Source organism: Cydia fagiglandana, chromosome 20, assembly GCF_963556715.1.
Source record: "Cydia fagiglandana chromosome 20, ilCydFagi1.1, whole genome shotgun sequence".
NCBI classification, from domain to species: domain Eukaryota; kingdom Metazoa; phylum Arthropoda; class Insecta; order Lepidoptera; family Tortricidae; genus Cydia; species Cydia fagiglandana.
In genome coordinates, this window is record NC_085951.1 from 6,518,650 (window position 1) to 6,531,046 (window position 12,397).

The 12,397-nt window shown below is 39.9% G+C and overlaps 1 protein-coding gene across 1 annotated transcript in view; it reads right to left on the reverse strand.

Moving 5' to 3' along the window:
* LOC134674922 (small G protein signaling modulator 2-like) overlaps positions 1-12,397 on the reverse strand; it is a 136,017-nt gene that overhangs the window by 22,288 nt on the left and 101,332 nt on the right. Inside the window, exons 9-13 of the mRNA XM_063533083.1 lie at positions 4,282-4,395; positions 3,083-3,219; positions 1,996-2,093; positions 1,458-1,596; positions 181-359 (exon numbers count right to left, since the gene is read on the reverse strand). Of these exons, the coding sequence (XP_063389153.1) occupies positions 181-359; positions 1,458-1,596; positions 1,996-2,093; positions 3,083-3,219; positions 4,282-4,395 (667 nt within the window). The remainder of the gene's footprint in view (positions 1-180; positions 360-1,457; positions 1,597-1,995; positions 2,094-3,082; positions 3,220-4,281; positions 4,396-12,397) is intronic.

Consider the following 12,397-nt stretch of genomic DNA (forward strand, 5'->3'; position numbering starts at 1 on the left):
TTCATTTAATTATTTTGGAATTACATACTTAAATACGTTAAGGCACTTGAGCGCATAATGTCTATATTTCAGTTCGTTCCCTCTCGATCACGAGATGCGCCTCAGGTCTGTGCCGTTTGTGCCCTGTGTTCAGTCGAGTTAAACTAAACCTATTGGAGTGTGATGAGGTTGGGATAATACCTGTTCTATCGGGTGATGCTGTATCAGCGCCGGTGGATGCCCGTTAAGGCCTGCGGAAGGCGGGCAGTCCACAGACATGGTGCTAGAGTCTGATGATGTGGTGGAAGTGGACGCGAGCGGACGCCGTGGTGTGCGCGGTGGGGACTGCACGCAACGCTCTAGGAGTGAGTGGCGCATCGCTGGAAACATTGCAAAGAAACTTTATTTTGTGTCAAGAAAAAATTGTCAAAAGGCTATGAATATGATCTGATCAGATCGGGGAGATCCTGAAGAAAGGCCAAATCAAGAGTACCCTACCGGCGAGCGTGTATGAGGAATGTTATGAAAGTGAAGGAAGCGAAAGAGGTATGTCAGGATCGTAGCATGTGGAAATCCGTGGTCTCTGCCTACCCCTCCGGGAAATAAGGCGTGATTATATGTATTGTATGTATGTATGTATGTAAATAGAACTTGCCATCTACCATGACCTTACTCTAGGTATATTAATTTAGAGCAGAGCTAACGAAAGTTAGACTTTTCGTACCAGAATTGCATAGCATGGCATCACCAATCTAGAGTACATTCTTCCCTTTTCACTTTCTCAACGCTTTTGCTATATACATATAGCAGAGCAGAGAATTAATTGGCAACCATGTCATCGACCTTTAATACTACATGTTCTAGCTTTACTGGTATTTATTTATTATTAAATTGTTGATTTGTATTTTAAACATATCATTTTGTTCGTTTGTGATATTTTTTTCTTTATTTTACAATTGCAAATTATTTACGTTGACATCGACTTTAATGTTAACTTGGTTTATATTCAATTGTTTGACATGTTTTTCTTTGTACATGACGATCCTTATTGGGAGACGCTATTAATTTTATTATTTTAAATTTATAATGTAATTTTTGACGATCATGATGAGAAGATAACCATAATTTTGAGGGATGTAGCAGATTTTTAGTGTAATTATCTAATTATCATCTTGACACAGTCACCCACTCACACACTCAATTTCACAGTCAGCCACTTTGTAACAGTCGAGATCAGCTACACTGGTACTTCACCGGGTCGCAACAACGCAGGCATGAAACAATTAATATTTAGAACCTCAGGGCGCCTTTACTGGGTCTAAATCTAATGGCTCCTCTACAAGATGGGCCCACTCCGGCCACTCCAAGGGACGCAGCCGTGCGGTAGAATGAGATAGCAATATCACTTGCTCCCTCTAACACATAAATGCGTCCCTTGGAGTGGCCGGGATCGTGTAGAGGAGCCCTAAATCTATTACCTTCGCGGTCGGCTATGGCGTTGTTGACAATTCGGAAGACGTAGTCCCCAGCCGCTTCCTCCCATTCAGTTTCGTCAGTCTCCGCGCTCTCGCAGAGGCTTGGCATTGGACGCCGACGCCCTTTACCGCGCCCAAACACCTAAAAAAAGGGGAAAGATAATTATGCAGATATTTTAGGATTGGGGTTTTATTTGCTATCATTCGACAGGCGCACATTAATTATAGCAGAAAGCAAAGTGAAACATAACAAGGGATGGACTTTTGGTTAGTAGTTAATCGCGTATTTTGGCAATTTCGTGCGTGAATCACTTCATCTGAAACCATCCCAGAGTTAAGACCAGTGGCGTAGCGTGAACTAATCTAGCCGTGGGCGAAATCACATCTGCGAGGCCCTTTTCTTTCACTGTGCCCGAAAGGGTCTCGCGACCCAAAGGGCCGGCCCACATCGCTCACACCAACTACGCCACTGGTTATGCCAAAAGAATTACGTATCTTAGGTACACTTCTAAGTGACATGTTTAAATTAATTGTGTTTTACCTTTCCAGTTCCTCTTTGTGACCAAAGTGGAGGATCGAGTTGTCCGTGCGGTAGTAGTCCTGTTTCCAAGTTGCTCAGAAATGACAGAAGATGACCACCTGCGTAACAAATATTTAAATGTTAAGCTAAGAATAATAGAAAACAGCACCTTCTTGAATCAGGTAAATTTTCATTACGTATTTAATGAGGTTATAAGCTCACACGCGATTTAGGACGTCGACTCAGACAGAAAGGGGAATAGAAGAGCCCTGCTACGAGTCGTTCCTTGGGCAAAGGCTGTCCATAGTGGAAATACTGCGAGCATCATGGGCACCTTTGCATCGGGAACGGCGGGGAGCGGTTTATCTTTTAAAATTTATAGTTTTAATTTTTATTCGTAAGCTAATAGTTGTAGGTAATTTGTAGTTTGTATCCTTTTTTTAGTTTTACCAAATAAATCTGATAATGTTAATATTTATCCTTGTTTAGAAAATATCGTTTTTTTATCTTCAGGATCACCTAGAATAGGCTGGATCTGGAACATCAAGATGCAAGTACACTATACCTCCCATACGCACACTTGCAGACATCGGTTATACCTGTGCTGTGGAACAGTAGTCATGCTCACCTTTAGGGAAGTGTATGGGCGGGCGCTGCACGCCGTCCTGCTCCACGAGGATGAGCGCGTCGACGCCGGGCGCGCGGTGCACGTGCACGTACACTACCTCCCACACGCACACTTGCAGACATCGGTTATACCTGTGCTGTGGAACAGTAGTCATGCTCACCTTTAGGGAAGTGTATGGGCGGGCGCTGCACGCCGTCCTGCTCCACGAGGATGAGCGCGTCGACGCCGGGCGCGCGGTGCACGTGCACGTACACTACCTCCCACACGCACACTTGCAGACATCGGTTATACCTGTACTGTGGAACAGTAGTCATGCTCACCTTTAGGGAAGTGTATGGGCGGGCGCTGCACGCCGTCCTGCCCCACGAGGATGAGCGCGTCGGCGCCGGGCGCGCGGTGCACGTGCACGTACACCACCTCCCACACGCACACTTGCAGACATCGGTTATACCTGTGCTGTGGAACAGTAGTCATGCTCACCTTTAGGGAAGTGTATGGGCGGGCGCTGCACGCCGTCCTGCCCCACGAGGATGAGCGCGTCGGCGCCGGGCGCGCGGTGCACGTGCACGTACACCACCTCCCACACGCACACTTGCAGCGACATCGCCCAATACACGCTGTAGAACAACAATATATCACAGTCACTTTTTCGTTGTCGAAATGAAATGTCGTAATACAATCGTAACTTGCAACATAGTGTTTCATGTTCTCTGTATTTAAGTGTAAACAAAATGGAAAGTTTTTCTTAATAAGTACATAATTGCTTTGTTAACTAATAACAATTTATCAATAAGATTGGAAGTGCCGTTAATAAGATACCTAGTTCTCTTATGATTTATGATAGAACACGCGCCTTCTTAGGCGTGGATCAGAGGAGTAATTCGATTCGATTATCCAATAACGCCTAAAGTTTAATCCCGCACGAGCCGAGAAATTTTCCATTTTCCATGTCGAGCATTCTAAGTTTTCCAATTACTTTCCCTTGACAGAAACAAAACATCGGAAAGTGTTTAATTGAATTCGGCGAAACAATGACGGCCAGGGCCTAATTTTATAAAGCTACAAGTTACAATTTACAAGCGGAAGTCTCTTTCTAACACATAGGGTCAGAAAGAGACTTCCGCTTGTAAATTGTAACTTGTAGCTTTATAAAATAGGCCACAGACTTGTTTTTTCGTATTTTTCATCAAAATAAATAGCTAAGGTCTGAATAGGCATCTCGCCACGGGGAGGATACATTAATTAACTTGGGCACGCAAATCGAACCAACAAGGATTACCCATTACAAGGGTTGAGTAAAAAACTGAGCTTTTAATAATACAACCGTCTTTTTCACACACAACCGTCGATGCCAATCGGTAACACGATACTGCGAATGGTTTTAAATATTAAGTACCTATTTAAAAATAAATGTACTCGTATTATTTTTCGATTAATCTAACAATGTTTTAGAGACTTGCGTTTCGGTAATTTTATTTAAAAAGTTTTTATGAGAGCATCCCCAGATGAAATTACGAAATTAGTCATTATGTTAGTAATGTTTTTTTCAATTAAGTTTTCAAGTAAGGTCGGGCCGAAGGCGGTGTACGAATCGATACTAAAAACAAAAACAAAGTAGGTATAGGTAGGTACTAGGGCGACTAAAATAAATTTAAAAAATAAAATAAAACACAACATACCAGTCTATACACAAGGGGCCAGAGCAAAGGCGCCTGTACACAGTGCAGGGCGCAGCGCTGCACATGACACATGTGTGAGGGCAGGCGGACGCATGCACTAGGTGACAGCGAAAACTACACAACAAAGCTATATACATGTACTCAAGTTGGTCCATAAAGCTGATATACATCAGTGGCATCGCGTCCAAAATATTAGTAGAAAGGTCCGGGCTAATTTGGTGAAAATACTAATCTGTTAGAAAATCGATAGCCGATGTAAATTAAATTATATGGACGCTCCGCCATTGATATACATCTACCTTTAGTACTTTGTCGCATAAAAACATTTCAGATACCGCCCTTCCCTTCTCAAGGCAGCTACACTATCGTTGATTGAAATGTTACTTTAGTTACTTCTAGTATTTTTCACATAGCTTGGATATGATAACAGCTGTCATCTCAATACAATGTTACGAGTTTTGCGTTTTAAAGTTATCAATATATAGAGATGTAGACGCCACCGTACTCAAAATATGTGGAATACAAATTATAGTTGCGGCAATAACTTCTAAAATGGCAAATCAAAATGCGACTAGGCGCTAAAGTTTCAAACGATTGTTCGTATACCATATCTACAGACTACGGCGTAAAACAACATAAAAGTGTGTTATGCACATTGCCACTCAACTTACTTACTTATTTAACATTAAAATACAAATATCTAGGTACATAACGTAACTAATTTCTCATAACACGTGTAGAGAGAAATTAGAGACGTAGATTCCAACTCTCAATTACAGATTACAGATGAAGCCAGAGTTTAACCACCGCGGTAGGAAATATTTCGTGCGCAATCCAATATTACCCGGGATCATGAAATTATGGTTTGTTGCTAAAGGTAAAGGCTAGCAAGTCAACTTTGTCAATTCAAAATTTGTATGGTAGATCGATCCTTTCGCACTTTTACAAATTTGCCGCCTTTTTTTAGGGTTCCGTGTCCAAAGGGTAAAAACAGGACCCTATAACCAAGAGTCCACTGTCTGTCTGTCTGTCTGTCACCAGGCTGTATCTCATGAACCGTGATAGCTAGACAGTTGAACTTTTCACAGATGATGTATTTCTGTTGCCGCTATAACAACAAATACTAAAAAGTACGGAACCCTCGTTGGGAGAGTCCATCTCGTACTTGTCCGGTTTTCTATTGACAGAGCTGGCTTGCCAGACTACCTATATATTCGTTTTCAAGTGGAATGTACACACACACACACAGCATAAACTAAGCACCATACAACTTTTAACAAAGTATAAACAACACAACATCACATTATGTTATTTTGTTATCAGCTAAGTATGTAACTTTTTACACCACACAAAAACATTATTCATTAATCCCTTAGATTTCAAAACACGCACTCAAAACTGAAAGTTCGCAAACAATAAAACAACACAACAAGTCAAAATAATATCTAAGTTAAAAGCACGGGTGTAAAACTTTGCAAGACCAAAGCTCATGTTTGAAACAACTAAGAATTCAAACTTTTAATAACAGTGAACAATTATTCAAGATGCAGTTTTATGCTTGCAGAAGCCGTAAAAAATAAAATTATAAAAGAAAGTAAACTCGGACTAGGGATTAAGAACACAATGGCAGAAATGGAGGGTTGTGAATACAAACTTTTATTCATTCCAAGTTTTGCACTTAAGGTGAGGTATGCCCGGGGAAAATTTTCAGATTCTGTCAAATTACCCCATTTCACACACAAGCAAACGTCACTCACACTACCTCACTTTACCGGGACAGGTCAGTGACCCATCCTGTTTTTTTTAAGATGCAAATGAGAGTATTTTGAGTTTCGTCTTAACCACTAGCCTCCTTTGAGGAAGAGAAACTCTAAAAAAGTTCCATTGAAAGAAGGAAGACAAAACAATATATTTTATCTTGCTCTCCTTGTCTGTTCATGTCACATGTGACGTACTTAAATGTAAATTAACTAAATAATCGAATTCATTAGATACTCGAACTATATAAACCGAATAAATACAGAAGTCGTCAAATGAAAAAAGTTATTTAGGTACTACTCTAATTAATAGGGCTTTCGATAAGGCACAAATCAATTCAATGACAATTTCATTAAAATCATATGTGTATTCCGACGATGTTATTATTATATAACTTACCTTAGCTTAGCTTCAATTTGTATATATTTAGTTATACTACCTAGCTACTAAGCAAAATTTGCATGCTTGTTCAAGTGAAATATAGGGGAGAGCGGGGACAAAGGTAACTGCGGGTGGAAAGTAACTATTGCTCTGTAGGTTTATCTAATAGACAAAATACCACTCCGCTGCTATTAAGTGATAGACAGTGGTGCCCCCTTCACTCAGTCAGCGCATTCAGTCGAAACGAGTGCCACGTGCTATTAGGTTGTGTGAGAGGACGCAACGTGACGCAAAATTTTTCGAATCAAAAGTACGTTTTTTGACTTTTAGTTATTTGATGTTTATGTTGTATTAAAATTCATACATTTTCTGAATATTTGCATATCCCCTAGAGTGGCATTGTCTGGCTAGGTCTCTATGGTGGTGGGGAGCCGGGAGATGGACAGATATAACATGCCGTTGAATGGCGGCGCCTCAGATTTAACGGTGGCTTGAGGTTGAGTGGTGCGGCCATTTTAGAAAAATATACGTCAAGTGGCGGCGCCTCCATGGGTGGTCATCGCGAATTTGGCGTGTGCTAGAAATATGACGATTTCTCAAAAATATGTATGATTGAATTGAATTCAGCATAAAATAGCTTATTTGATTGTATAGGTACCAATGAATTTCATTATATTTATATGAATTATGCTGGACTTGATCAAATCTCATATTACCAATTATTTTTTCTTTCGTGTATAAAAAATGTATAATTAGGAAAAAAAAACAATTGATTGAAAAAAAGCAGTCTTTATGACAAAACATTACATTTAACACGATTCACACAGTTTATTTCACTTTTTATCACTGCGTATTCCATTTGTGTACCTTTGTAAGGACAATGTTGTTAGCAAATACAGTTAGTAGCACAAGTGAACCAATGTCAATGACTCTCATATATTTATCGTTTAAATCGGGACTTTGAGCTGGCCATTCTAACACATGAAAACCCTGTTCAGACAACCATTTTTTAACAACTTTTGCAGTGTGTTTAGGGTCATTATCGTGTTGAAACCATATTTCGTTGACTGGGAACGGCATATTCTCCAGCGTTTCCCCTAACTGCCTCTTTAATATGTCAAGATAGATCTCTTTGTTCATTATCCCATCAATTTTACGAATAGAACCAGGTCCAAAACAAGTCATACAGCCCCACATTTTGATGTTACCACCTCCATGTTTAACAGTTTGTATGAAATCTCGCACATTCATCCCTTCTCCTTCTCTTTTCCAATTCCATTGACGGCCGTCCGTTGAGTATCTGTTAATTTTAGTTTCATCTGAGAAAATTACCTTCGTCCAGTCTTCCTCTGTCCACGTTTCGTACTTCTTCACGAATGCTTGTCGAGCTTTTACATTTTTCTTACTAATAAGCGGTTTCTTTTTCTTCTCCACTGCTCGGAATTTTGCACCCTGAAGACTTCTTATCACTGTCCATTTACTTACGACCTTTCCTGTTTGTTTTCGTAAGAGTGAGGCGGCATGCGATGTGGATTTTGCTTCGCCAGTGACCATATAATGTACAATTCTACGCGTGTCTTGCGGGCTTAACTTTTTTGTTCGCCCCCCACTGTTCTTTTTCAAAGGTTTTGTACATTTTTGTCTTATTCTCTGCACAGCCGACTGGCTTACGGTTAATTTCTTGGCTATTTTCCTAGTCGACAGCCCTTCCTCCAACATTTTTTTAATCAAATCATTGATAGGCTTGGTAAACGGTTTCATGGCTAACGTTTTATTTTCAATTATGACACATCATTAAAATAAATGCACATCGGATATAAGTTTAGTTTTAAGTCCGATTAATCAACCGGCCTGCTATCGAAAGAGGTCGGAGCAAAATTGATTCAATACTAATATGACCTTATAGAGAAAATCCATTGCTTCAATCTGTAATTATGTAATGGCAGACCATCTCTATATAGTACACTAACAGAAAATAGTGAAATATAAAATTAATTAGTTATCGTTTTTATGTAAAGTAAAGGTACATGTCAAAGTAGTGAACATTGGTTCACTTGTGCAACTAACTGTAAATTTCTGGTTTCTGAATGTTCGCGGCTCGACGGTCGTTGCTTACGAGGTCTGGTGGGGCATGAACATCACGCCATTTCTAAAAAAACATTATTTTACGCGGGAATTCAACCTTTAAGGAATACCATCCTTGTTTAATGAAGAATGCATCTTGCAAAAGTGAGCAAGCAAGGCATAGTTTTAATGGTTTTATTTTAGGCGCAAAATACGGCGTCGCACAGAGGCCGGGAGACGGTCTCTGCCACACACGGGCTTGTTGTGACGTGACGGAACCGTCTCCCGGTTCACCGCTAATTGGGGAGTGTCTGGCTCCCGGCCTCTGCCACGCAGGGGCATGTTTTAAAAATGGCCGCGCCATTTTTCCTACCGTTCAACCGGAGGCCCTGCCACCCGAAGGGATATTGATTAGATTGATTGCAATTTATTTTTATCGCACACGTTGCGTTTCAAATTCAAAGATATCTTTCATGTTTTCAGAAAAATGCGGTCGGGTACAAAAGTAACAAAGCCATACAAAAGTAACATTTACATCCCATACAATATACCTATTGGATCTATGCCATATTAGTAAACGATGTATGCCATATTTGTAAGTGAAAAAACTCTGACCCCTGAATTATCTGATGAGATAACATGTTTATCTCATCACTTGAAATAAAAACAATTTCTAACGAGGAATTAATATTGATTTGTTTTCTTAAAATACTAATGTTTATGTAGTTGAAATGCAAATATTAAAGTGTGTTATCAATAATAATTTACATGATTAGTAGGTACTTTTAGGGTTCCGTAACTCAAAAAGAAAAAACGGAACCCTTATAGGATCACTCGTGCGTAGGGGTCACAAAACCGTGCGTATTTTATAAAACCGGTTTTTCGGTTTTTGTGAGATTGCAAAACCGGGTTTTCGGTTTTTTCGGTGATTTCGATCTTACGTATAATTTGTAAAATAAGCAATTATTTTTAGGTTCAATGTTTTGATATTACGTCTTCCACGACATTTCTATTTACTTTACCAAGACCATATCAATAAATCAATCCAAATCCATCAATAAAGTTTTTAACTAAGCAGTAATTCTAAACCGGTTTGCCTAAGCAACCTATTATATGACAACGGTGTTGACATAGTCCTCCTTCTGGAAATACACCGCTGATGATGCCCAACTCGCTAAACGAGATAAAATACCGGGATTTGATTTGGTAGCGGCATTATAATACCATAAACAATTAATATAGAACTTCGATATGCGGCCGGTCTTCTCTTACTGCCCTGGTCAACGTGATTTCAAATAACATCGATGGCAACAATATCGCCACCACGATTATTCAAATCGGCGGAACGCGGATATGCAGCATATATAATCCTCCACGTAGCTGCTGGCATACTCCACGCCTTTCTTACTTGGAACACCCATCCCTTTACATTTGAGACTTGAATAGCCACCATACCGGCTGGGGATAAAGGAAATCTGACGCCAACGAGAAGGCGATCATGGACTGGGCAGATAGGAACAAAACAACACTGTTTTAGTCGTTTCTCACAAAGGCAAAGGAACGTTCAAATCAGCTCGATGGAGAAGTGAACCCGGACCTAGTCTTCACAACAAGAGCAATAGACGGTACCCCAGTGGCCGCCGAGCTGTACGTGCTAGCGGATTTTCCACACTCTCAACACAGCCTAGTATTAGTTGTCATAGGTCTGAAAAGGTCTGAGTCGTATCCTGCCTAACACCACATCGCGGAAGTTTGCTTATGCTGATGATGCCCTTGTGACACAAAAAGACAGCTTGAAAATTGAACTAAATATCCTGGAAAAGGACCTGGATCTATTAGATGACTATTTCTCTCAGTGGCGTTTGTGCCCCTGCCCTTCCAAGACCGAGGTGTTCTGCGTTCACCAGTGCAACAAACTAGCCAACACGGAGCTGATATTAAAATTCAGAGGCAATCTTCTCCGACACAACTTCCTTTCTAAATATCTCCGAAGCATCCTGGATTGAAGCCTTAACTCCAAGGACCATCAAAGCAGTCTATCTGCAAAACTGGGCAAATAGATATAACGTTGGAGACTAAAAAGCTGTTCATTTATACAATTAGTGCGTATAGTGTATTGTTTTTTTAATTTGCTCTTCAAAATAATGAAACTATGTTTACAAAAGTGTAAAATCGAAAAACTCGAAAAAGCCGGTTTTATTAAAGTAAAAACCCGGTTTTGACAATTGGCTGTAAACCAGGTTTCTCCGGTTTTTTCGATTTCGGTGAAACCGGGTTTGTGACGCCTACTCGTGCGTCTGTCTATACGTCTGTCACAGCCAATTTGCTCCAAAACTATTGGACAAATTAAGTTGAAATTTGGTACACATATGGAAGTCTGCTACCCAAAGACGGACATGTAATATAAACAAATAAATTTTAAGTATAGGGGGCTATTTTAAGGGGAATATGAGAAAATTATAAAACCAAGTTTTGCAAACCATATCGTGTTACATATTAAAAGGGCTTATTTTGAGGATCTCAAATATATATTTTTTATAATTTTATATAAAACAGTTAAGAAATTATTTAAGAAAATAGGGAAAAAATGACCGCCCCCCCCCCCTTATCTCCGATAATATAGGGTCTAAAATTTTGAAAAAAAAATACAGAACCTTCTACCTCTAGATGACAGGAAAACCCATTAGAAATCTAGAGTCAAGCGTGAGTCGGACTTAAGAAAGAAAACGCGGTTGGGCTGTTTTAAGGACACAGCCGTAATGGTTTACGTGAAACGTGGTGCGGACAGCTAGTGCGAAGGTTGATGGCCAAGCTCTGCGTTGGGCCGAAGGCCTGACGCATCCGAGAGAGGTGCACCTCCACGCAAGGTCGAAGCATGACCTTTAGGAGGTTAGAGCTCAAACAGAACAAATAACTGGTTTAAGTACGAGTAGCTAAGTGAGAAGGCTGAACTGCCGTATATCGCGACCATCGAATTTCGCAAATTGCGGGGATTTTTCTATTACACCAATGAAACCGTAGGTAATTAGAGTGACAGAGAAATGCCAGCAATTTGCGAACTTCGAGCTTCGATTTCCGCGGTTATAGCCCTGTTATCTTGAATTAACAGAGATACACCTAACAATGAAAAAAAAAATGTAGGCACTATGCTTAACATAATACTTGAACAAAAAAAAAATGGGTAACTAACTATCCTAAGATAGCCAGCTGTCTGTGGACAAATTGAATAAACAGTTGAATGTACTTAAGAACTTCGCTTTGCTCGCTCGTTCAAAAATGTGTGCAGTACGGAACCCTTGGGACTTGAGTTCGACTCGCACTTGACCGGTTTTTATTTTGATTTGATATGTCATATTATATTAAATTACAGCCCACTGTGTCTTGTTACTTTTGACCCACAACGTGTTACTTTCTGCACGCCAACGGGGTGATTAGTAACAAAAGACGATTTTTTTAAAACAAAATACACAATTATAATGTTAGTCAAGACGTTAATGTACAGAACATGCACTGACGTTATATATGACTACATTAAACTCATCAAAATAATAAGGGTTAACCAGAAACTAAGGTCAAAGTACAAAGTGTTACGTTTCTCCCCGCTCTACCCTACGCATCCAAAATTACTGTCCACCTATGTTCATCACTATATGTATTTTTTGCAAATAAATATATGGTTATCTTTATCAATAAATTAAGTCCTGGCAGGGTGGAACTTTCATTTTGGCGGATTCTTTCTCTCTGCATCTGACTGTACCTATAGCTATTACGGCAATTTTTTGGTAAACTTACGGTTATATGTTCAGACTCTGAATCTCTATCGTCATTTAAGACGAAAATATTTAAGATATATGGACATACCTCTGGTCCTTGAACTACGTCCAAAGAGAGGTATGGGAATGGGAACTGAGAA